This window comes from Trichosurus vulpecula, chromosome 2, assembly GCF_011100635.1.
Source record: "Trichosurus vulpecula isolate mTriVul1 chromosome 2, mTriVul1.pri, whole genome shotgun sequence".
NCBI lineage: Eukaryota > Metazoa > Chordata > Mammalia > Diprotodontia > Phalangeridae > Trichosurus > Trichosurus vulpecula.
Genome location: NC_050574.1, coordinates 258,545,536 through 258,571,626, shown reverse-complemented (window position 1 = coordinate 258,571,626; position 26,091 = coordinate 258,545,536). Strand labels below are relative to the sequence as shown.

At 38.0% G+C, this 26,091-nt stretch overlaps 1 protein-coding gene across 1 annotated transcript in view; it reads left to right on the top strand.

Annotated features, from left to right (window-relative positions):
- The window catches only part of HECW2 (HECT, C2 and WW domain containing E3 ubiquitin protein ligase 2), a 211,528-nt gene that overhangs the window by 33,110 nt on the left and 152,327 nt on the right, over positions 1-26,091 (top strand). The window contains exons 3-6 of the mRNA XM_036744243.1: positions 1,432-1,526; positions 9,235-9,310; positions 20,010-20,179; positions 21,778-21,920. Of these exons, the coding sequence (XP_036600138.1) occupies positions 1,432-1,526; positions 9,235-9,310; positions 20,010-20,179; positions 21,778-21,920 (484 nt within the window). The remainder of the gene's footprint in view (positions 1-1,431; positions 1,527-9,234; positions 9,311-20,009; positions 20,180-21,777; positions 21,921-26,091) is intronic.

The following is a 26,091-nucleotide window of genomic DNA, read 5'->3' as shown; positions in this document are numbered from 1 at the left end:
AAGGGATTTTCATGAAAAATAGAAACTGACATTTATCTTAAGAAGTTTATTGAAATAAACATCCTACTTCATAATGAGAGGGAAATCATTAAGTCTAGGTTTGCTTCAAAACAATTTTAAAATCACACAAAAATCTCAATAAGCATAATTAAAATCTGGTTCACTATTAGCTTTCATTTAATAAGACTGACATTTCCATAAAGCATGTCTTTATTGACTATCTGGAAAATGTGCTTGGGGTAAAACAGATATATATATATACACACACATACATATATGTATATATACACACACATACATACACACATATGTATTATATATGTATACATAATTGAATGGACTATTAGAATATCCTATATTTTTATACACACACAAACACACGCATACACATATTTAAAGACCTAGTGACTTAGGACAACACATATTACAAAAGTTACTTGGTTTTTCAAACTTTGTTATTTAGCCTGTTTTTACTGGCTGTTCTCAATAACTCACTATTATAAGCACATGCAAGAAAAGGTGAGTTCTGCCTCAAGTGATTTCAAGAATACTATCATATTTTCAACTGTGACATTAAGAAATCATGTCAAGAATTTAGAAAAGGTCAAAGATACGGCAATAAATACACTAATAACTAAAAGAAAGAGCTAACTTGTTTTTTTATCAGTTTTCTTTCTTGTTCAAATAATCAATGGCTTTCTGATTGGTTTATTAAATTTTTTCTCTATTCCATTTTATAGATTATCTCTGCAACACACATGTATAGCTTTAGTCATGTAATCATAGATCCTGGATTGTGAATAGATTAGTTAGTCATAGAATTATAGTTCTAGACTGGAAAGAGCCTTAGAGACCATCTAGACCAACCTCATCATTTTAGAAGAAGAAAAAATTGAAGTCTGGAAATGTTAAATAACTTGCCCAAAGTCACATACTTTGAAGGTAAAATTTAAATCCAGGTCTCAGACTCTAGAACTGGTCCTCTTTCCACAAAGCCTTTCATTTTACAGATTAGGATACTAAGGAGCAGAGAGAAAACTGACTAGTGATTTGTCTAACTAGATTATAAACTCCATAAAGGAAGGGATGCAGTCACCATTTTTTTTTTATCCCTAGCAACTGGTACAGTGAACTACACACAGTAAGTTTCAGTAGGGGTTGTCTGAGTTTAATTAAATTGAATACATCTCCTTCTACACAACATGGATGTGAAGTATTCTTATCAGCCTTTCAGAGAAGCTGTCAAGATAGAAAAGGAAACAGGAAGCAGAACAATTTGTTGCTATCTGATTTGGCTTTTGGAAATGAAATAGTTATTCAAACTGAGCAGGACTGTAGGAGCCCCGGTTTGGCTTCATATCCATGTGTAATTCAAGAGTGATTTGATGCTACTATTTCTTTAGGTGATTGTGTTCTTGTTTTGTTTTGCAGCGGAAATAAAAATATGTTTTAAATACTACCATGGCATTAGTGGAGCCCTGAGAGCCACTACCCCATGTATTACTGTGAAAAATCCTGCTGTGATGGTAAGTCCAGTTTGCATATCTCACGGTCAAATATAGCCATGGCCAGACATTGTGACCGTTGCTGATAAAGCAACATTGCCATACTTATGGTGGACAGCAGAACAGGAAATGCGCTTATGATATGGAGAGCTTCCATTCTGGAAGCACAACAAACGTAGGCATTGCCCTAGTTTAAATAAGGAAACAAATTCTAGAATGTGTAAAAAGGAGAGAGGGAGGGAGGTAGGAATGAGAGTGATTCTTCTCATTACAAAAGAGCTCTTAGTGTTATAAAATGATTAACTGTAGGATGCCTTTAAATGGAAGCTCTCCAGTGAATTCAAGTGTCATATTACACACTAGTAAGTGCTTTCTCAGTTGAGGAAATCAGAGTGGTTTGTGCCTCTGCTAATTATGATGGGTGAACAAAGACAAGGCATCTCTAACATTATAACATAAGCTAATGGCAAAATGTACTTCTCTTACAAAACATGGTATTTACACACAGCTTTTCAGTACACCTATTGAATGAAATGAAGTTCAACTTTTGTTGTGCAAAGTTTAAGACAAATCTAGTCATTACAAAAGAGTGAAAAATATTGTATTGACTCTCCTAGACTAAGATCTCAACAATCTTGTGTGAATTTTTTAGGCTATTTGTAGAGAAGTATCTGTATACTTAGTGTATCTTCAAAGGATCAGACTGTCCCAGCCTAGGTTCAGAAAGAAATCTCTCCATACTTGAAGGTGTCTCTTGAAAATTAGCTTGAGGGACCAGCCCTAATAAAAACTATCTGCTGCCTCCCATCTCAGCTGTTTTACTATGCTCAAAGAATCATATATTTAGAGCTGAAAGAGAACTTGGGCCATTAAGAAATTGAGTTACAGAGAAGGTCACACATCTAATAAATTATCTGAATTAGGATTTGAACCCAAGGTCTTTCTGACTCCAAATCCAATCTTCTACTCTGCCATGTTACCTCACCATGAGAAGATGAAATTGATTTAAATGGAGGGAAAAGTATATTTGCTTTTATAAAGTTTTGTTGAAATGTCCCCATATCCCTTTTTTTAAATAAAAGCTAAATATTTTAGTCTTTGATACTTTGTCTCCCTTTTTTTTTAAACTCAGAAGTTCACAAGAAAGAAATGGGAAAAGAGCTTCTTCTATACTATCCAGTATAGAAGGGAAGTTAAATTTTTTTTCAGTTTTATTAACTGTAGAAACCATCATGGGCCATTTCTGTCACCTAACTGACAAGGATTAAAGATGTTGACTATTTGGGTTACTACACAGATGCCCTCTGGTAATGGTTCTGAAGAGGTCACTCTCAATTTCTTCTTCACTTTAGGAAGTGGCTAATGCTTTAGAATCTGGGCAAAGAGGGGGAAAAATTCAGATTAACATGAAAGAAGTTGAGGGTTGTATCTTCCACCCAGAAGCTTTGACATTCCTGGCTTGATGTCACCTGGGGTCTTTCCTAGGCTCCAGTGGAGCCGAGCAATCTCTTTCTTCTCCCTTAATATTTTATGTAGCTGAGGGGTGGGTGAATCTGTGGCCTTGAGGCCACATATGACCTCTAGGTCCTCAAGTGTGGCCCTTTGACTGAATCCAAACTTCACAGAACAAATCCTCTTAGTAAAAGGATTTATTCTGTAAAACTTGGACACAGTCAAAACGCCATACCCAAGGACCTAGAAGGCAACATGTGGCATTGAAACCACAGGTTCCCCACCCCTGATCTAGCTCTTTGAAGAAATGGTTATAAGGCAAAGCATCTAGAGAGATGAATTAACAAAAATTAGATAATCCATCCAAACCTTCAGCTAAAACAGCCATTCAACAGTCAATAGTTGGGCAGCAGCCAGAAGAAATAAGAGAGTCCAGTTTGATGCAAAGAACAGCTCAGGAGACCTGGATTCTATTTCTCTCTCTCTCCTGATGAGCTGAGTGACTGTGAAAGTCTTTTGACCTCTCTGAGGTTGAGTTTCTTATCTGCAAAAAGAGAATGGACTAGATGACTTCTGAGAGCCTTTACAGTTCTGACATTCTATGACTAAAGGATAGGACTTGATAGTTGCTAAAGTACAAAATTGGTTCCTGAATGGATAGTTAGTTAGAGCTTCACCTCCTTTGTACTTCCTATTTTCTTAGATGTTTTTAGGTGTTTGTTAGTTTTCATTATTCATGTGTACACTTTTATGGAGCTTTGGAAACTATTTGAAAAAATACCCATGTATCATTTAATCTAGCCATTTAGTCTCTGATTACACTCTGCCAATCCTAAGTATTTTCATACACTTTGACATTTAACAACTCTTAGTAAGGACTGACATAATTTGACTTTGGAATGTTAAAAAGTGAGTGTAACTGAGAACCTTGGGCTAACCGGGGTGTCTTCAGTGACAATCATCTTTGAAGAATGAATTAATTGAAATCATTTATTAAATGCTATGTGCTAAGCACTATGCTGAGCACCTGGGATATAAATGTAAAAGAGAGGACAATCTCTGACCTCAAGAAACTTATATTCTAATAGGGGGAGATAAAATAAAAGCTAGAATTTATCTATCAGTTGGTAGCAGCTAGGTGACTCAGTAGTTAGAATGGTGGGCCTGAAATCGGGAAGACTCAATTTCCTGAGTTCAAACGTGGCTTCAAACACTTACTAGCTGTGTGACCCTGGGCAAGTCACTTAACTCTGATTGCCTCAGTTCCTCACCTGTAAAATGAGCCGGAGAAGGAAATGGCAAACCGCTCCAGTATCTTTGCCAAGAAAACCCCAAATGGGGTCATGATGAGTCAGACAATGACCCGAACGACTGAACACATATATCACTTGAACACTTGCAAAGTTTTGCTTTACGTACGTGATCTCATTTGATCCTCACAGTGACCCTATAAAGGGAGGAGCTTTTATTCCCATTTTACAGATTAGGAAACTGAGGCTGAGAGAAACTAAGTAACTTGGCCAGGATCACACAGCTAGTAATTCTCTGGGATAGGATTTGCACTCACCTCTTCTTGACTATGAGTCCATCACTCTGTCAATTATACCTCTTAGCTACCTTGTTATGTAATGTAGTGGTGGCCAGGTAGGGGTTTTTTGGTTTAGAAAATTACAGGAATAGGGGTGAGGTACTATAATGGAAGCATATTGACATATACATTCTAGTAGTAATGGCAATATTGATTTAAGGTTCTAGAACTAGAAAGGAAGGGGAAAGTTATGGAGGAATGGCAGAAGATATGGATGCAGTGGCAAAGGTGGCTCACAGGAAGACGATGAAAATGAAACATGGCCGGAGACAGCTAGGTACAGTAGACCACATGGAACATTCACCAGTAAAGGCAGCCGTGCCCCAGGCACAAGTTCCAGAGCTGAAATGAGGGGGAAAAAATGAAACTCTCTGTGGAAAATAGAAATTTATTTTTCTAGAATGAATAATTATTGGGAAGCTAGATTTGAAAAACTCTCCTACCATATCTGAGTACTTACTTACACATGATAGACATGGTATAAAACACTCAAAAGGACCCTTGTTTTGTGTGTTTTTAGTTAGTTTTGGTAAATGGTAGAAAGAATTTAAGATATTGCTAACCACAAAATTAAGTATCGCATTGGTAAACATTTCAAAACAACCTTTATCCTAGTTAATACTAAAAATAAAATGCAGTCAAAAATTAGGGCAATGCAGGAAAACAAAACAAAACAAAAAAACAAAACAGTTGAAATTACCTGATAGCTTCCAAACTTAATTAGAATCTCTCCAGCTTCTCTTTTCTTGGCCTGGAGTAATCGAAGTCTCCAAATGTCACCAAAGGCATCAGATTTTCCCAGCCTAAAGAAAAGCGTTGCATTGGTTGTATTGATTTTGCATTAAGATTACTCTGCCACAATCTGTGAATAACTTTGAGGTAATTCATCTCCTTCAAGTATACTATGAAGACCATCGCCACATTTCTGAATTCGAAAGTCCTGTGGTATTTTAGTACTTAGAATCAAAATATAGAGTTTGAGCAGTTAATGTGTTCTGATCAAGGTTATATAAAGCATACTCTCTCTCTCTCCCTCTCTCTCTCTCTCTCTCTCTCTCTCTCTCTCTCTTCCCCTCTCCCTCCCTCTCCTCCCCCTCCCTCCCTCCCTCTCCTTCTCGCCCTCTCCCTCCCTCCCTCTCCTTCTCGCCCTCTCCCTCCTTCCCCTCTCTTCCCCTCTGTCACCCTCTCTCTCCTTCTCTCCCTCTTTCCCCTCCCCCTAACTCTCCCCCTTCTCTCTTTCCTCTCCCCTCTCTCCTTCCTTCTCCATCTCCCCGCCTTCTCCCTCTTCCTCTTCCTACTCACCTTTCTTCTCCACCTCCTTTCTCCCTCTTCCCTCCCTCTGCTTTCCTCTATCTGTCTCTGTATAGTTCATATGATCATAGAACTGGAAATGTCTTTGAAAGTTATAATTCTGTCATCTTACAAAGGAGGAAATTGAAACCAATCATGTCTCCTGAAAGATTTGAAACCTGAGCAGTCATTCTTCTCTTGGGCCCCCAAATCCCAAAGGCCCAAGAGAATTTTTGGAAAGGGGGAGGGAAAGAAGGTAGGAAACCTTTAGGATCTACTTTTTTCCTCCTAAAACCCCCATATGAGTGTCTTGGTACCTCCAGAAGAAGGAGCAGAGCTGCGAGCAATCTGCAATATGCTACATTGGACATGTGGTCATTGAAGTAATTATTTTTAGCATCCTGATCAGGTCTGTCTAAAAATTTAAGGGTCCCATAGATATAAGCAAGCTTCATCCTTACACAGCCCACAGTACAACTGTTGTTTCACAGCCGGTTCTCAACAATGGACTTGGAAGAAGTGATTGAGAAGACTTTTGAGCAAACAGCAGAGAAACACGACAGGGAAGGAAATGAGCAGCAGTGTTAACAGTCTTGGTTTCCTCTCTCTCATATCCCTTTTGGGGAGTGTCAAGGCCAAAAGAAACCCTCGCCCTCTCTGTCATTGATGTCTTTACATCACTGTAATTCACCAGAACACTCAGTGATGCTGCATTTCAGATCCACAGAGCAGGAAATCCTCTGACTGTGGGACTGACGAATCCTACCATAACTGTGTCTTATTGTTTCTCTCCTCGGCTGACGCGTTCTCCTGGAACTAAGCTATAGATTGAATTTCTTCAAACACAAGGCAAATTCCCCACCACATTGCTCACAGATGTCAGTTCCCACTGATAACCATCTCTTCAACTTCAGAGTAGTCTCTCACAACTTTTCCTTTTGGAGAGTAGAGCTGAGCCATGAATTTTGCAAGTAATGCTTCCAGTTCGCGCTGTGTGAGGTAATTGGTCCAGTCTGGAAAAAGGATATTTCATAGAATCACAGAATTTGAAGGGACCACAGAGGTCATCTAATCCAATCTGTACCTGAACAGGAATCCTCTTAACAATATTAGCCATCACTTGAAGAACTCCAGTGAAGGGTAACCCACCACTTTCTGAGAAGCCTTCCTTGTCTCTTTTGGATAGCTCTCATTGTTGGGAAGCTTTTCCTCACCCCAAGCTTACCCAACTCTTCTTGGTGCTTTCTTTGTAGTGTGCCAGAGAATTGAAGAAAATTAAGAGCAAAAAGGACTCTGATAAATTGGAGAATGTCCTTGGGATGGCCACCCAAGTAGAGAGGGGCCTATGAGAGTATGGCATGTGAGAGACTAATGATGTTTAAAGCAGAGAAGAGAAGCCTTGGAGAGAGGATATAGATGTCTTAATGTATTCAAAGGGCTGTTACATGGGAGGTGATATTAGACTTGTTCCAACTGACCCCAGAGGAGCAAGGGGCCAGCCGAACAGAAGTAGAATCAATTGGTAAAAGTTAAAGAGAGGAAAATTTAGGCTTGATTTAATGGAAAGGGGCACACTAACGATTAGACCTATCTAGAAGCAGAAAAGGCTGCTTGTAGAAGTGTTTGTCTCTTCTAACAAAAGCTGGACAACCACTCTGCCTGGTGTGTTACAGAGAAGACTAGTGTTAAGTGAGGGTTGTACCAGATGACCTCGGAGATCCCTTACATTCCAAGATTCTTTGGTTTTGTCTGACCTATATGCTATCAATTAATCAATAAGCTTTCACTAAGTGCGGCTATGTGTCAGGCACTGCGCTAAGTGCAGGAGATACAAAAAGAGGCAAAAGACAGTCCCTGACTTCAAGGAGCTTATGATCCAATGGCTAGAGAGGCAGCATGGTAGAAGGGATGGCGCACTGGCCTTGGAGTCGGGAACACCTGGATTTGCATCAGACCTCTACCATGGAGCAGATTTTAGTACTTCACCTTTGTGAGTTCCAGATTCCTCATCTGAAATATGGAGATAATAATAGTATGTACCCCACAGGCTTTCTCTGAGGCTCAAATGAGATAATATGTGTAAAATACTATGCACACCTGAAAAGCACTCTATAAATGTGAGATATTATTATTATCATTATTATTATTAGAATCCCATTGCACCAAATGAAATCATATGTTTAAAATGCTTTGCAAACCATAAGGTGCTATATAAAAGTCAGCTGCCATTATTATTTTTATATGAAAATACTTTATAAGAAGTAAAGAGCAGTTGACCAAATGTAAGTTAATATTAAAAGTAGGAACAGCCTGCTCAAGCTTCTATTTTTAAGAGAATTGTGGCTGGGGTGTGGTGGTAGATATTTAACAACTAGTTCTCTGAGGGAGAGGGAAGGAGGAATTATACACAAAACACGCCTTGAGGTTTAATCTGCATTCTTAACATTTTCTCCATCACTTTCTTAAATTTAGAAGACAGCTAACAAAACAATAAATCAAACCCTGATTTGTAGCCAGTTTCCAAAGTATAAATGCTCACAATGAAAATTTAACAATTAGCTCTCAGAAGCCAATTCAGCTGGCTCGAGTATACCCCTGAATGTCTCCCTACTTTCATTAAACACCTGGGGGGAACAGCAGCACAGAGTGGGTGCTCAGCACTATTTGGCCATGGAGATTTTAGCTTTCCCTATGAAGCCTATTTGGTGTAATAGAATAATGTATTTGTAAGTATTAAAGATATTTGCTTATCTCACAAAAACAACTGAAAAACCAGGACTTTGAGAAAGCTGATTTGTGTTCACGAAATGGGTATTTCTCAAGTCTCTTTACTCCAGAGGAATCCAGCTGTGTTGGAGGTAGCTGGATGGTGAAGTGGATAGAGCCCCAGGGCTGGAGGCAGGAGTCAGAAAGACTTGAGTTTAAATCTGGGCTCAGACACTTCCTAGCTATGTGACCGTAAGCAAATCACTTAACATCCATCTGCCTCATTTTCCTCCTCTATAAAATGGGGATAGTAATAGCACCCACCTCCCTGGGTTGTTGTGAGGATCAAGTGAGATAATAATTGTAAAGCGCTCGGCACATATGGTACCTGGAGCATGGTAAGAACTATATAAATGTTAGTTATTATAATTATTATCACTATTATTGAGGTCTAGGAGCAAGTCTTTGTCCAATCCTAATAACATTTTTGTAGCCTTTGCTCTCTATTCCCTAAGACTGCCTTTGTGAAACTACCAGTGCTCAGGAAAGATAAGAATTGTTATTTGTTCAGTGCTGATAAATCAGCATTCATCATGCTACCTATGTAAGTGATCCTCCAAAGCAAGTTGGGAGATAGAATCGTGGCTGCTGCTATGACATCACCTCTGATGCCTTCAATGGTTTTCTCTTCAGATGGGGGCAGAAGGCATGGAAGGAGGTGCTTCAGGAAATCAACATTGTCGGAAATTAGTCAGTTTTACCTTGTCAGGTAAGTGATTTTTACAGCCTTACTAGTTATTTATATGTTGTAAAGACACAGATACATGCTGCTCCCCGATCACTGTCAGATTTCGCACATTTTCTAGTAGTATTTCTCATTGAGTTATAAGTTGACTATTTATCAAACTCAATGGTAATTTGACTACCAGGCAAGTTGGCTAATGATTGCTATTGTAGAAGAAATTATTCCTTTAAGCTTCTCTCTTAAAAACTCAGATGTACAAAAAGAATAAACTAGAATGCAGCGTGTGACAATCTGATTAGAATTCTGTTACATGTTAAAAACAACCTATACTTATCTATGTGTATTCAAGGAAGGAAAATAGATCATATGGACACAAGGAAAAGAAATATTCTCTGATGGCAATGGGAAAATATACATAATAGATTGGAAAATGCCTGAAATGTACTGTTATTAAGAAAGGTGTAGTAAGTTGTATGTTTGCCATAAAACTTAGAGAAATGTCCTGGATGACAAAATCAAGCAAACTCTCAGAATAGCCAGCTTTCTTTCTTTTTTCGACAAACTTTTTTTTGGCTGACATCTGTGAAATAAGGAAATTGTGCAAAATAAAGCCTAACAGCTGTCTGTCGCTGTAAAACTCTGTTTTTGTGCTCATGGAGGTGTTGTGTTTCTGAACTTAAATCACATCCATTTGCTTTTCTTCCCAAGTGACAAACTTGGTAAACAGTCATAGAATTTTGCAGCTTTTCAGTTCAAAAAAGAATAGATGGAATTAGCCAAAAAGAGAAAAATTGTGCTGGTTCTTAAAAGACCAAAGACGCAATTCACACAGACAGACACTCAGACACACACACACACACACACATACACACACACACACACATGTGCATGTGTCTGTGTGTGTAAACATTTTTTTTGAAACAGACCCTGGCTGGAAATTTAGCCATGCAAGTGTCTGATCCCTCTGCTGATTGACAAACTCCATTTCTCTGCTCTGGGCTAGTTCACCTCTCCTGAGGCAGTCTGGTGACCCTCTGCTCCCAGGGGCCTACTATATTGGTGCCAGACTTAATGGCAAATACCTGAGCCACTTTAGCCTCACTGAAGCTCAGAATTCCTGAGCTCAGCCCAGAAATCCTAGTAACAAGGACCGTGAATGGGCATCATCACTCTTTGCTAATAGAGTTATTAACATGTGGAACAAGGTTAGAGTTTTCAGTGAGAAGATGACAAAAATGGAAGCATTTAAAGGCAACATTTTTTTTTTAACATTTTAAGGACAGTAGGTGTGAAGTCAGAGGATTTGAGTTTGAATTTTGGGCCCCCTCCCCTACCCCACCCCCACCTCTTCTAAGACATTGGGAAAATCCACTTCCTTCTGTAGGCTGCAGTTTCTTCATCTATACTATCAGGGACTGTATTAATGATCTTTAAGGTACCTTCAAGGTCTAAATTCTATTATATTTCTATTACTTGGGGCACATATACAGAAGCTATATGTCTATATCTATATATAAATTCATTGGTGGTGCATAATCTTCTGAATTTGTTTTCTCCTCCTTTACCTTCCTTGAATGTGACACTATTTAACATGACAGCCATTGTGTAACTTGATTTCTCTCACAATTCCAGAGTTTCTTGGTCTAATTTACCTGCAATTCTGGGAAGCCCAGACTTGCTAGTTGAGAACAAGGAAATTGGTTGATCATTCTATGGCCTTCTGGTTTCAGAGATCCTTAGGTTCCAGCAGTATCGTTGAGGAAATACAAGACCTGTGCCTTTCTCCTTCTCCCGTGACGCGGAAAGTGAGCAAAGTAGCAATTCTGAACAGAGTCTGAAGTTTCTCCCACAATATATTAGAGTGAAGCAGTTATTTTTCACTCTTTCTTTGACCTACTCCCCTCACTTCAATAGCCTTGAGGAAGTTTTAAGAAATGAATTGCCTTCACAGGTAGAAACATCTAGTGTAACTTGGACTGGAGATGTTTTGTCCAGATTAGGTTAGCCTGATCCTGTGTTACATAGCTCAGAATAATTTTATTTTTTTTTTGTTTTCTTTTTTGATCTTTCTTTTTTTTTAAATTTATTTAATATATTTAGTTTTCAGCATTGATTTTCACAAAAGTTTGAATTACAATTTTTCCCCCATTTCTACCCTCCCCCCACTCCTAGATGGCATATATTCTGGTTGCCCCATTCCCCAGTCAGCCCTCCCATCTGTCACACCACTCCCCTCCCATCCCCCTTTCCCTTGTTCTCTTGTAGGGCAAGATAAATTTCTATGCCCCATTGCCTGTGTATCTTATTTCCTAGTTGCATGAAAAAACTTTTTTTTTTGTTGTTGTTTTTGAACGTCTGTTTTTAAAACTTTGAGTTCCAAATTCTCTCCCCTCTTCCCTCCCCACCTGAGAAGGCAAGCAATTCAACATAGGCCCCATGCGTATCATTATGTAAAACCCCTCCACAATACTCATGTTGTGAAAGATTAACTATGTTTTGCTCCTTCCTAACCCATCCCCCTTTATTGAATTTTCTCCCTTGACCTTGTCCCTTTTTTGTGTTTGTTTTTTAAAAAGTGTTTGTTTTTGATTACCTCCTCCCCCTGTCTGCCCTCCCTTCTATCATCCCCCCTTTTTTGTCTTCTTCCTCCTTCTTTCCTGTGGGGTAAGATACCCAATTGAGTGTGTATGGTATTCCCTCCTCAGGCCAAATCCAATGAGAGCAAGATTTGCTCATTCCCCCTCACCAGCCCCCTCTTCCCTTCCTACAGAACCACTTTTTCTTGCCACTTCAATGCAAGATAATTTACCCCATTCTATCTCTCCCTTTCTCCCTCTCTCAATATGTTCCTCTCTTATCCCTTAAATTGATTTTTTTTTAAGATATCATCCCTTCATATTCAACTTACCCTGTGCCTTTTGTGTGTGTGTGTGTATGTATGTATATGTATATATATATATACACATATATATATACATATATATATACCTACATATACATACATACACACACACACACACACATATATATATATGCATATTCCTTTCAGCTACTAAGATATTGAGGTCTCATGAATCATATACATCATCATTCTATGTAGGAATGTAAACAAAACAGTTCAACTTTAGTAAGTCCCTTATGATTTCTCTTTCTTGTTTACCTTTTCATGCTTCTCTTGATTCTTGTGTTTGAAAGTCAAATTTTCTGTTTAGCTCTGGTTTTTTCACTGAGAAAGCTTGAAAGTTCTCTGTTTTATTGAAAGTCCATATTTTGCCTTGGACCATGATGCTCAGTTTTGCTGGGTAGGTGATTCTTGGTTTTAATCCTAGCTCCATTGACCTCCGGACCCTTAATGTGAAAGCTGCCAGATTCTGTGTTATCCTGATTGTTTTTCCACCATATTCAAATTGCTTCTTTCTGGCTGCTTGCAGTATTTTCTCTTTGACTTGGGAGCTCTGGAATTTGGCGACAATGTTCCTAGGAGTTTTCTTTTGGGGATCTATTTGAGGAGGCGCTCTGTGGATTCTTTCAATTTCTATTTTACCCTCTGGCTCTAGAATATCAGGGCAGTTCTCCTTGAAAATTTCTTGAAAGATGATATCTAGGCTCTTTTTTTGATCATGGCTTTCAGGTAGTCCAGTAATTTTAAAATTATTTCTCCTGGATCTATTTTCCAGGTCAGTGTTTTTTCCAATGAGATATTTCACATTGTCTTCCACTTTTTCATTCCTTTGGTTCTGTTTTATAATATCTTGATTTCTCATCAAGTCACCAGCTTCCACTTGCTCCAATCTAATTTTTAAGGTAGTATTTTCTTCAGTGGTTTTTTGGACCTCCTTTTCCATTTGGGTAATTCTGCCTTTCAAGTCATTCTTCTCCTCATTGGCTTTTTGGAGTTCTTTTGCCATTTGAATTAGTCTATTTTTTAGTGTTGTTTTCTTCAATATTTTTTTCAGTATTTTTTGGGTCTCCTTTAGCAAGTCATTGACTTGTTTTTCATGGTTTTCTCGCATCATTCTCATTTCTCTTCCCAATTTTTCCTCTTCTTCTCTAACTTGCTTTTCCAACTCCTTTTTGAGCTCTTCCATGGCCTGAGGCCAGTTCATGTTTTTCTTGGAGGCTTTTGGTGTAGGCTCTTGCACTTTGTTGACTTCTTCAGGCTGTATGTTTTGGTCTTCTTTGTCACCAAAGAAAGATTCCAAAGTCTGAGACTGAATCTGGGTGCGTTTTCACTGCCTGACCATGTTCCCGGCCAACTTACTTGACCCTTGAATTTTTCATCGGGGTATGACTACTTGTAGAGCAAAGAGTACTTTGTTCCAAGCTTGAGGGGATGCACCGTTGATTTCAGAGCTATTTCTATACAGCAGCTCTGCCACCCCAGCACTCCTCCTTCACCAAGAACCACCAACCTGGAGCTGACACAAATCTTCAGCAGGGTCTGCACTCCTGCTCTGATCCTAAACTTAATTCCTCCCACCACGTGGGCCTGGGGCTGGAAGTAACTACAGCTGTAGTTCTGTAGCTGCACCTCCCCCGCTGCCCCTGGGGCTGTGGCCAAACTGCGAACTCTGTCCCCCGCAGTTTTTCCCACTAACCTTCTCTGTTGTCTTTGGTGTTTGTGGGTTGAGAAGTTTTGTAACTGCCACAGCTCACTGATTCAGGGTGCTAGGGCCTGTTCTGCCCAGCCCCTGGTCTGGCTGGTCCTGCTGCCTCCCACGCTGAGCTCTGCTCCCCTCTACTCCGTGGGTGATAGACCTCATCCAGCAACCATCCAGGCTGTCCTGGGGTGGATCCCTGCTTCCCTCTGCTATTTTGTGGGTTCTGCAGTTCTAGAATTTGTTCAGAACCATTTTTTATAGGTTTTTGGAGGGATGTGGTGGGGATCTCACGCAAGTCCCCGCTTTCTAGCTGCCATCTTGGCTCCACCCTTGGAAGTCCTCGATCAGAATAATTTTAGCTTCCTTATCTTTTCTTCCTGGTCCTGTTACTCTTTCTACAAGATGTTTATTGGTAAACAGAGAAATCCAAGACCTGGCCTCAAAGTCTTATAAATCTATGTTACCCTGTACTGAAAATCCAACAAAGTATAGACTTTGAGCACATCATATGTTTTTTAGTTTTAAATTGTTGTCGGCTATTTGCTGGCAGACAATTTAAAAAAATGCCACTTTGGCCAGGTCACCGTACCAACTCACATATTGGTTTCATGGATCATGAAAGTGTGGATGCAAATGTAGAATTTTTATATTGAATCGTTATTAATTCACCCCTGGGGAATGACCATCTGGAACCTGAGCATTCTAGGCCATTTTACTAAAAATAGGAAATGTGCTCCAAAACACAGGTCAGTATTTTTTTCTCTAATTAAATTGTTTATAATATCCAGCATGCGTTGAAAAACAACACTTTCCAAAGCACCAAAAATGACTAACACATGGAGAATATGATGGAAAAACAGCATGTAACCAGAGAGTTATGAAGAAGGAAAAAGCAGCAAGGCAACACAGTGGATTGTGTTGGACTTGGTATCAAGAAGACTTGAGTTTCAGTCCTGCCTCAGCTACTAAGGAGCTGTGTGACCCTTGGCAAGTCACGTACTTAACCCCTCAGTTTTAGTTTCTTCATCTCTAAAATGGGTGTAATAGCACCCACCTCACAGATTTGTGGTGATGATCAAATGAGATAATGCAATGCTTTGCAAACCTTTAAGGTGCTATATAAATGGTAGATATTATAATCTTTATCAATAATAACTTTTTAAAAAGAATAAAATTTCATCAGAGAAATATACAGAGAAATAGGAAGAGAAGATGGATTGGCCATGTGGTGAGGGCAGCAGGTGATAGCAGGATGGCCAGAGTTCTCCACTGGTACCCTCATAATGTTAAAAGAAAGGTCGGCAGTCCTCTAGCATGTTGGGTTGACCCTCTTCACAAACTTATGGTAGGAAATGGACAGGAGTATCACAGAATGATCGAGTATTAATGGATGTGACTTCTGTCATTGGAGAAGTCATCTAGACCATTGAGTATGTAATACAATTTGAGTATAAGATCCAAAAGAATATTGACAAGATGGAGCATTAGGTTGATTCTGATCAGACGAAATTCAGTAGAGTTATGTGTAAAGTCTTATACTTGGCGAGAAAAATCTAATTTGGAGGAGTTGTGGATATTCAGCAGTTCTGAAAAAGATCTAGGGACTGGATAGACTGCAAACTCAATATGAATCAGCAGTAAAATGCTAATATGGTCTTGGACTAGATTGAAAAGAGTTGTAAGAAAAGACAAAAGGGGTAGTTTCAGAAAAACCTGCAAAGACTTACATGAACTGACACAAAATGAATTGAGCAGAACCAGGAGAACATTGTATGTAGTAACAGCTCCGACTCTGGACAAGTTGCCTAATCCCTATCTGCCTCAGTTTCCTCATCTGTAAAATAGGGATAATAATAGCACCTATCTTCCAGGGTTGTTGTGAAGACAAAATAAGCTATTTGTAAAACATTAACATAGTGCCTTGAACATAGTAGGCACTCAATAAATGCTTGTTTGCTGTCTTTGTTTTCATAAATTCTACAGTCTAGCCAAGCTGGTCCTGTTCTTCATATAGCACATACCATTTACCATATCCATTTCTTTTCACATGCCTGTCCCTTTCTTCCTCCTCATTTCTATTTCTTAGAAACCCTCAAGCCTGCTGCATGGGGCTTTCTTGATGACCCCTCCAGTTATCATTACACCTTACCCATTATATTATCTTAACATTGTATGTATTTGTCATGTAATTATATGTGTATAAATTGTTTCTCCCAGGATGAGCTAAGCTCCTTGATGGCAGGGACCATTTTGTTTTTTTTTTTAATCTCAATATCCTCATTACCTGGCATAGTGTTTAAAACATAGTGGGTACTTATTAAAGTGAGAGAATGTTTGTAAATTACTTAGAAAGCAAATAGATTAGCTATTATTATTAATAAATTGTTATTGCCTTAAAATAAATAATTTAAATTAAACTAAAATACATTTTTATCTTACCTTGTCTTCAAAATTACTCTAATTACCTTGGAGTTAAACATTTGGAGATAATAAGCAAATATGTGAGAATCATAGTGGGAAAAAATTGTAACAACTGCTGTACTTTATTATATAAAGTTAATATGGCTCTAACATTTATGTGTTGGGAATAAATGATTTTATCCTGGAAAACATGTGAGTAACTTTAGAAGTAAGCCTGCAATCATAAATTTTACATTATTAAGTATCTATGGTTGAATGTGGGGCATGAATAAATGAAAATTCACAGTGAATATTGAAACCATTCTTTGGCTAATAGCCTCATACTATAGAGAGCACTGAAATCAGAATCAAAAGATCTGGCTTCAAATTCTGGTACTCTTGGTTGATTATCTGATCTTGAGGAAATCATTTTACTTCTCTTGCCTTTAATACTTTCATCTGTAGAGTGAACTGGAAGTGTTAGATAATTTTTAAGTTCCCATTTCTAAGATTTTATTGTTCTTAAAATAGCAGCACTGATTTGAAAGTGTCTTCTGGCCAATCTGTGTTGGTTATTTGAGTGATAAAGGAGAAGTCACAGCAAAGATAGGGTGAACAAAGGGCCCTGGTCAGCACCTGGGTGTGGGAGTGGGAGTATAGTATAATGGACAGAGAGCTGGTCTTGGAGACAGGAAGAAGTTCAGTTCTGACATATACTGATTGTGTGATTCTGGACAAATCACTTAATTTCTCAGTGCTCTTGGAAACTAAAAGTGATAGAGCAGGTACTGATCTGTGTGTGGGGAAGGAACACCCTACACTATGGAATCCCAGATGTGTACCAAAAAGAAACAAAACCAACCATACGGTTTGGTGGTTGCCATTTATACCCATATCACTCCTCATTTCATGTAGAAAAATGTAATCATTTGGAATTGCTATGTAGAAAAATGGATTCTGATACTTGGAAAGAGTATAAGGCCTGAGTTTGAATCCCAACCTTGCCACTACCTGTATGACCCTGGGCAAATAACTTCATAAGGCCTCAGTTTCCTTATCTGTAAAATTAAGATGTTAGACTACCTGATCTCTAAGATCTCTTCCAACTCTGGATCTATGATCCTATAAATAAAATGAGCATAATAATTAAGAAAGGCACATATAAAAATGTGGAAAAAATAAATTTTTCTCTTGAAGGTATGTTATGCCAAATAAAGTCAACTGAAATACTATGGAATCATAACAGGGACAGTAAAATGCTAATGTGACATTCGTAATGAGCACACTGTTCATGAAATGACAGGAATGGGGAATGTGATACTAATGAGATACTACAGCAGCTCCTTTGAAGCATCTGGCTGGTTCTTTATCTGCCTTTTACCACTTCAGATGCCTTTTCAGATCAAAGATCCTCAGAGTTTCCTCCTTGGCTTAGGGGCATTTCAGATAAATCTTTTAACATTTTGTGACACACCCCACTCCTTCCCTGTTGCCCTGCACTTGCCTTTCTTGCTATATATCAATTTTAAGTGTATACTTGTATCTCTCTGGACCATAGGAGCACTGCATGTTTTTCACTTCTGTAAAGCAAGTGTAGAAACCCAATGCCAGGGCTAGCAGGAAGTTAACTAGCTTTGAAGTCAGTAAGAAGTGGGTTCAAGTTTCACCTCTTCCACATACTGACTCTGTGGCCCTGGAAAAGTCACATCCCCTTCCAACACTCCAGATGCCTCTTTGAGACTGGAAGGTGCCCACCTTTATTGGCAGAGAGAGCTTCTCACCAGGACTTCCCTACACTGACCAAATCATCAATACAGATTTTTTTTTTAAAAGTTGCATTTTCAAAAGTGTGACCTAGGTGACTTAGAATTCAGAATCTGGTCACTACCCCACTTGGACTTACTTAGACCCTAGTCCATGGGTTCTCAACCTTTTTTGTGTCATGGACCCCTTTTGGGAATCCAATGAAACCAGTGTACCCCTTCTCAAAACAACATGGTATAATGTTATTAAAATATATGGGATTACAAAGGAAACCAATTTTATTGAAATATAGTAATCAAAATATTTTTTAAGTTCAAAGATCCCAGATTAACAACCTGTATTATAGACTTTCCAACACTCCAGGTCAGCTCTGGACCAATAAGTCAGCTAAGGTCACCCTACTACAAGTCTATATGTATATGCTTTTGGGACCATCCCAGGAAATCTAATCTGAACTAGGTTTCCTAAAACCTCCTTAAACTGATCAAAATCATAGGAAGACTTCCAGAATGAATATAAACCTTTGGAAGCCCCAGAATTCATGGGCCCTGACTTGCCCAAGCTCACAAGGCAGTATGCAGTAGAGCCAGGATTTGAACCTGAGGACCTGACTCTACTTCTGGCAATCATTCCATTATATCGATCATTTTGCCAGCCTGAGGCCATAGCACATGTTTCAGGATAGCGTTAGAACAGTACTCGGGACTCATATTGTTGTTGTGCAGTCATTTTTTTCAGTTGTGTCCAATTCTTTGTAATTTCATTTGGAGTTTTTTTTGGCAAAGATACTGGAGTGATTTGCCACTTCCTTCTCTGGCTCATTTTACAAATGAAGAAACTGACTTAAACAAGATCAAGTGACTTGCCCAGCATCACACAGCTAGTAAGTGCCTGAGGCCACATCTGAACTCAGAAAGATGAGTCTTCCTGACCCCAGGTTCAGCACTCTATCTGTTGTGCCACTTAGCTGGCCCTTTGACTCATACGATCTGACCTTAAATTCTAAGAGTGCCTCTTGAAAATTCTTTAGCACAGCTCAGTCTTGTGAATGTGTCTTCACTATTAAGTCACCATATTTTTACCAACCACAGTGGGCGAAGGAAGGATCAGGAAATCTAAAGTGACATATGGAAAAAAAAGTCTCAACTAATAAAGTGTAAAATTAATGGTATGTACTAGATTCTATACTTTAATGGGGCATTCAACACATGACCTCTCAGTTACTTAAGATATTAGATATTTTATTGGAATAATTTAGAAATGTAACTTACCATCTCATACTCTAAATTCCTTTTTATTTGGGAGAGTGATGTGAGTTATTTAATATATGGTGCAAATGAATATGTGTTTATGATTTTTCATTAATCCTAAGGCATTGAGTAAGTTTCCAAAGTTTCAGGATCATGTTATTGCTCTACTGATTTGAACTCACTCACCTTACTTATTCATCCCAAACAGAACCTGATTTATACCTGCTCTAAGTACATAAATGATTCTTTTTTCTCTTTGGTGTTGCAACAGAATAAAGTGGTTGTCTTTTTTGTAATAGTCTGTTTAATAAGGATTTCTCCCAGAGTAATATATTAAATATTTGAGATCAAAATAAGGTTGCCCTGGAAAGTAACGATGCAGGAGTCCATGTGGGAATCAAAAGCATTCCTAGTCTGTGACACAGGAAGTTTCAACTAAAGGCCAGACATGCTAGACCTTCCCCCAACTCACCATTCATTGCTTCCTCTGTGTATCCTTTTAGGAGAACCTTCTGAATGAATTGATGCCTTAAGCCATTCCTGTACCAACCATCTCATCCATCTTAGTATAATGAATATTACATAAGTTCACTAAACAGTTTCAAGAAAGGGATCTTGAGCTATAGCTTGAATACAAATCATTGAGTTGCTTGTTCTAATGATGGTATATTGATGTATATTTTTCTTGCCCCCTCTTTTATTTTTAAGATCTTAGGGCAGTTGGGCTAAAGAAAGGAATGTTCTTTAATCCTGACCCTTACCTTAAGATGTCAATTCAGCCAGGAAAGAAGAGCAGTTTTCCTACATTTGCCCATCATGGGCAGGAACGAAGGTCTACCATCATCAGTAACACAACTAATCCAATTTGGCACAGAGAGGTAAATGTATGCCTTTTAAGTCTCTCATGCTTGATAGCTCAATAGTTTTCCAAGCTGGCATCTTATTCCTTTCTTCCTTTGAATGTTTCCTGCTGTGGTTTACTTCTGGGAGATAGTTTAGATTGTCAAAGATGTCATAGCAGTTTCCAGAGGCTGTGTAAGAAAGGACACGAGGGAGCCATGAATTATAGTATGTGGGTGATACTAAGCAAAAGAGATTTCTCTCCCCCTTGGGTTTTGGCTAATGGCTTTGTGGATTCCTGTACGCTATAGATTTCAATTAATTACAGAATACAATTGACTTGATGAAGGATCATTAAGTGAGTGTTCAACTTCAGGGTAGACATATTGACACGGACAGTATTGCTAATTCTTTAGAACGCAACATTCTGCAGTATGGTCTTATTGTGAGCTGACTGGATGAAATTTAAGAGAGTTTTTCCCATCAGTGCCACCTATAATGATGATAAGAACACACAAGTGCTTGTTTGGTCTGGAGGGCAGAAGTGAGACTATATTAGAATTAGTCCCTGAGTTTTGTTACCCTCCTTCAAAGTTATCCTGTGCAAGTTGTATATTATCTGTGTTTCACTTTCTCTTTATATAAATCCTTTGTTTTAGTTTATCAATTAAATTTTGCCTGATATAGTACATGTTTAAATAGTAATAACAACATTTATACCCTGGAAAGAACAGAATGGAAACATCGGCAGTCAGGAGAAAACATTAATTGAGAATAGTCAGGTTTGTGGAATATTTCCATTGAGTATTCTCCTATGGCTATGGAAATCAAAAAGAATTCCATGCATTTCTATGTGGAAAGTGATGCTGGTTGAGAGTAATTTATGGAAGTACTTATAAAGATCAAATGATCTTCAACCTCATTAAATTTTGTTCTGGCTGCTAGAGATTCTCTTCCCAATTTCTTCAGTTTAAATATGGAATTTCAATGAAGTGTAGATTTAGTGAAAACCTTAGCATTTCATTCATGCAGTGTTTCCATTTTGATACCAATTTAAAAGAATTTTTTTAATCCCTAAAAGTCACTGTGTTTCAATCGTACAGTGGAAAGGGCACTGTCTTTGGAATCAGAAGACGTGGATTCAAATATCTCCTCTGTCATTTAAAACCTGTGAGACCTTGGGCAAGTCAGTGAACTTCTGGGCTTTGGTTTGCTCATTTGTAAAATGAGAGAGGTAGACTAGAGAGGAGTGGATATTGATATTGTTATCAACCTGGTTGATGAAAAGGATGATGATAATCTTAACAGAGAGGGAAGTTTAGAGATGGTTTAGGGGACATGTGGAATAGGTTCCATTTAGACAGGTTGAATTTGAGATATTGATGAGATATCTAGATGGAAAAATCCAGGAAGCAGATGATAATGTAGGACTAGACTTGAGGAGAGAGATTTGGGCTGGATGTAGACAGTAATGGAATCCAGGAGATCTAATGAGATCTCTAAAGGAAAGAGTGTATCTATAGAAGAAAAAGGGGAGTAGGATGAAACCTTGAAAGAATAGTATTTTCTATCAAAATCCAATGCATTTGAGATTTATTTTAAAGGTAAATTAATGTTATCCCTGTTTCTTTTTTAGAAATATTCTTTTTTTGCACTTCTTACTGATGTCTTAGAAATTGAAATTAAAGACAAATTTGCCAAGAGTCGTCCTATCATCAAGCGTTTTCTTGGGAAACTAACCATACCAGTCCAGAGGTTGCTGGAGCGTCAAGCCATTGGGTAAGCATAGTTTTTTTTTTTTTTTGTGGTTCTTAATAAGATCAGTAGCTTTACTGCCAGTGGAAAATATCACTTTTCTGACTAGCTAATAGAGGTTTTCTCAGTGATCAGATTTCTTTTCTATCCTCAATCCTTTAAACATCATAAAATTTCCTTGTACTTATAAAATTCTGACAGCTTGAAAAAACCTTTTGACTGTAATATTTTATATATGAACTATTATTTCTCTGTACCTCAAACTTGGCAACTCAGTCTCATGTCAAGATATGCTTGCCAATATGCTATGTATTTAAGCAATAATTCAGTATAGAATCTTTTAATGTCAAATAGTAGTACACTAGGACCATCCTGTGATGCCACATTTTATAGAGCAATATTCTAAATAAAGTAAGGGACTACTTTATACTAATCAGTTCCATACAATAGAATTTTGTTTCTTAATGACGAGACCTAAAGCATTTTCATGTTTTAAAGTGGTCTCATACAAAGAATGAATCCTGAGTGTAGTCTTGTAGTAAATAATATTCATTCAAGCAACTAAACTTTCAGAATCTACTGCAATTATTCTTCCCCCATCCCAGACTTTCAGCTCCTTTTTATGTATTATCACCCCATTAGAATATAAGGTCCTTGAAGACAGAGACTATTATCTTTGCTTGTATTTGTATCTCCAGCACTTAGCATGGTGTCTGTTGCATAGCAAGTATTTAATAAGAGCTTCCCTTTCTCTCTCTCTTTCTCTGTGTGTATATATATGTATACAGATGATATTTCCAGTTCAGTCTTAAAATGTTTTGATCATAATTTAACAAAAATACAACAAATCTACATTTTATTACGTAGTTCATATGTGTCTGACATAGTAAATTTAGATGAGCTCCATAATAGGTTGACTCAGAAATGAAGTCAATAACCATTTATTATTATTATTGTTATTGTATAACTAATTATAATATATCAATGCAATGCCATAACAAATATTAATAATGTTATTGATTATTAGTAGTAATTACTAATTATTAATAATAAGTTAACATTTATATAGCACCTACTATATGCCAGGTACTATGCTCAGTGCTTTACAAATGTTGTCTCATTTGATCTTCACAAAAATCCCGAGAGGTAGTTTCTATTATTCTCCCAACTTTACAGCTGAGGAAACTGAGACAAACAAAAGTTAAGTGACTTGTCCAAGATCACACATCTAGTGTATGACAAAGATTGTATTTGAACTCAGGTCTTCCTGATTCTGGGATCACTTTATCCTGCTTACTATCTGCCTATCTCGCTGCCTCCTATGTGCTAGGAACTGTGCTAAGAACTATGGATACATAAGAAAGGCAAAAAAATATACCTGATATCAAGGACCTCACATTATAATAGGAGAGACAACATTCAAGCATATAAATAAGATATATATTTATCTATACATATATGCATACATATATGTATGTGTATATATACATATATACATATACATGCATATACATGCATATACATACATATACATATATATATACATATACATATACACACACACACACACACACACACACATATGTAGGATAAATTGGAAAGGCTTACAAAAGGTAGGATTTTAGTTGAGACTTGAAAGAAACCAATACTGAAGGAGATATCTTCCAACCTTTTTTTTTTTTTTGCCTTTGTTCCCCTGAAAGATGTTTTCAGCTGAATAGAGGCTAATGCAAGTCTTCCAAATCCAAGAACCACTTGGCACTAATGTCGGGTATACAGATGCATAAATAGCATCCGTATCCAACTATATCTATATCTATATCAGCCTGAATAATGCAATGCCCTAAAACTGTATGTCAAAAGTAAAAAAAAAACCATTGATGCCATGATAAAATCAGTAACTGAGTGTCAATATTCATCACAATTCACTGATAATACATGTCCAATATAAGTTTAGTTGTATTACAGTAAACACTTAATAAATTAATAAAGCATTTATTGTTTACTATGAGCCAAGTTCTATACTAAGCAAGACAATCCCTGTCTTCAAGGAGCTCATATTCTAATGTGGAAAGACAGCATATAAGTTGGAGCTAAAAAGGGTTAGGGCCTGCAGGAGCTGCAGCCTAACATGAAGCAGGGAGCAAAGTGGTATGCCCCATAGTACTAGGCCTCATTGAGTTAAGGAAAAAAGTGACCTACCAAAACTGAGACACCTGGAGTCAAATCCAGGTTACAGAGAGGGAGGAGGTGAAGGTGATGGTTCAAGCAGAGGAGGTATGGCTGGAGTGGCTGGGGAAGTGGCATGGGGGTGTGGGCTCTGGCAAGATAAAGCAAAATCTGGACTACCAGATCCAAGGGACCCAGGGGCTCAGGGTGCTGTGCTCATATCATAGGACAGAAATTCCTTCACAAATTCTCACAGATAAATATATTTGAGCTCTAGATTGACATTAGGGTATACAAACAACTTAGTTACTATCAACAGATTCAAATAGATGGAAGCTCCTGTCGCTGTTCCCTATGTACTTTACTTAACATCAAAGAGAACAAATCATTAATAGAATTATATAGAATTAATAGAATTAATAATTAATAATAATTAATTATTAATAATAATTAATAATAGAATTATAATTAATAATAGAATTAATAGAATGGTTTATACATATGGTCATGGGCCATGATGACTATCGCATTAATCAAGCAACATTTATTGGATCCCTACTTGTAAAAGGCACTGAATGAAATACCAAAAGGCTTAGGAAGTGATCCCTATTTTCAAAGAACTTTTGGCATCACTATGGAGACAAGACATACACAGAAAAAGGGGAATACTACAAGGAAGCATGTGATAAGTCACAGGACTGGTACCAACAAAAGTGATATAAGAGTTTTAGAGCAGAGGTAAGTCTAGAGCTTAGCAAAGTGTTCTGTACATAGCTGACACTGAATAAATAATGAGTAAATGAGACCATCACTATGGAACCAAGTAATGGGAAAGGTTTCATGGAGGAAAAGAGTTCTTGAGTTCATCCTTGAAGAATCACTATGATTTATATAAATGAAGAAGAGTGGGGAAATGCTCAATATGTGTTGGGGAATGATGAATAGGCCAGATTGGCTAGAGCACAGGCTCTTAACTTGAGGTTTGTGAACTTGTTTTTTGAATTTTTTTTAATATTTTGGTAACTATATTTAAATGTAATCATTTTGCTTTATTATCCTATGTTCTTTTGTTGTTGTTCAGTCATTTCAGTTGTGTCTGACTTTGTGACCCCATTTGGTGTTGCCTTGGCAAAGATACTGGAGTGGTTTGCCATTTCCTTCTCCAGCTCATTTTACAGATGAAGAAACAAATAGGGTTAAGTGACTTGCCCAGGGTCACACAGCTAGGAAGTGTTTGAGGACAGATTTGAACTCAGGAGCATGAGTCTTCCTGATTTCAGGCCCAGCACTCTATCTACCGTACCACCTAGATGCTCCCATGTTCTTTTATTTTATGTATTGAAAAATGTTATTTTGAGAAGGGGTCCATAAGATTCACCAGAATGTCCAATGGTTCCATCATACAAAAAAGAGTTGAGAGCCTCTGGACTAGAGAAAAGGGAATAGCTGGCCATATGTTTGGAGGTATAGTCTGAGCCTAGATTACACCTTTAATATTAGTAGAATTTGGATTGTATTTTGTTCATTTGTTGAAGAGCAATTTTGAAGAGCAATGGTTAAAGTAGATATCAATCTGCCTGAAAGCTTACAGGATGAATTTGAGGAGCAGAAAAAAGAGGAATGGAGATCAAGAGAGAAATTATTGCAGTAGTTCAGGCAAGGTGATAAGGGCTTGGACAAGGATATAATCAGTGGAAATAAAAAGGGAAGAGACAGATAAAAAGCAGCAAGAGACAAATTGGCAGGGCTTGGTGACTAGATGAGGAGCAAGAGAGGAGTTGAAAGTGATCCTGAGATTTCAAGCCTGGGTGACCCAGAAAATGTTGGTGGTGTTAGGAGAGTTGGAGAGGTATGGAAGGGGAACTGGTTTTGGAAGAAGATGAGTTCAGTTTTAGAAATACCGATTGGGAGGGGATGGAGTTGGGGATGACCTCAATTTCTCAGTCAGGTCAGAAGTGATGTCATCTGCTGAGGGGAAGGTAGGAGTAGGCACTCTAGGGGACTCAAAGACAGAGATGAAGGCTTG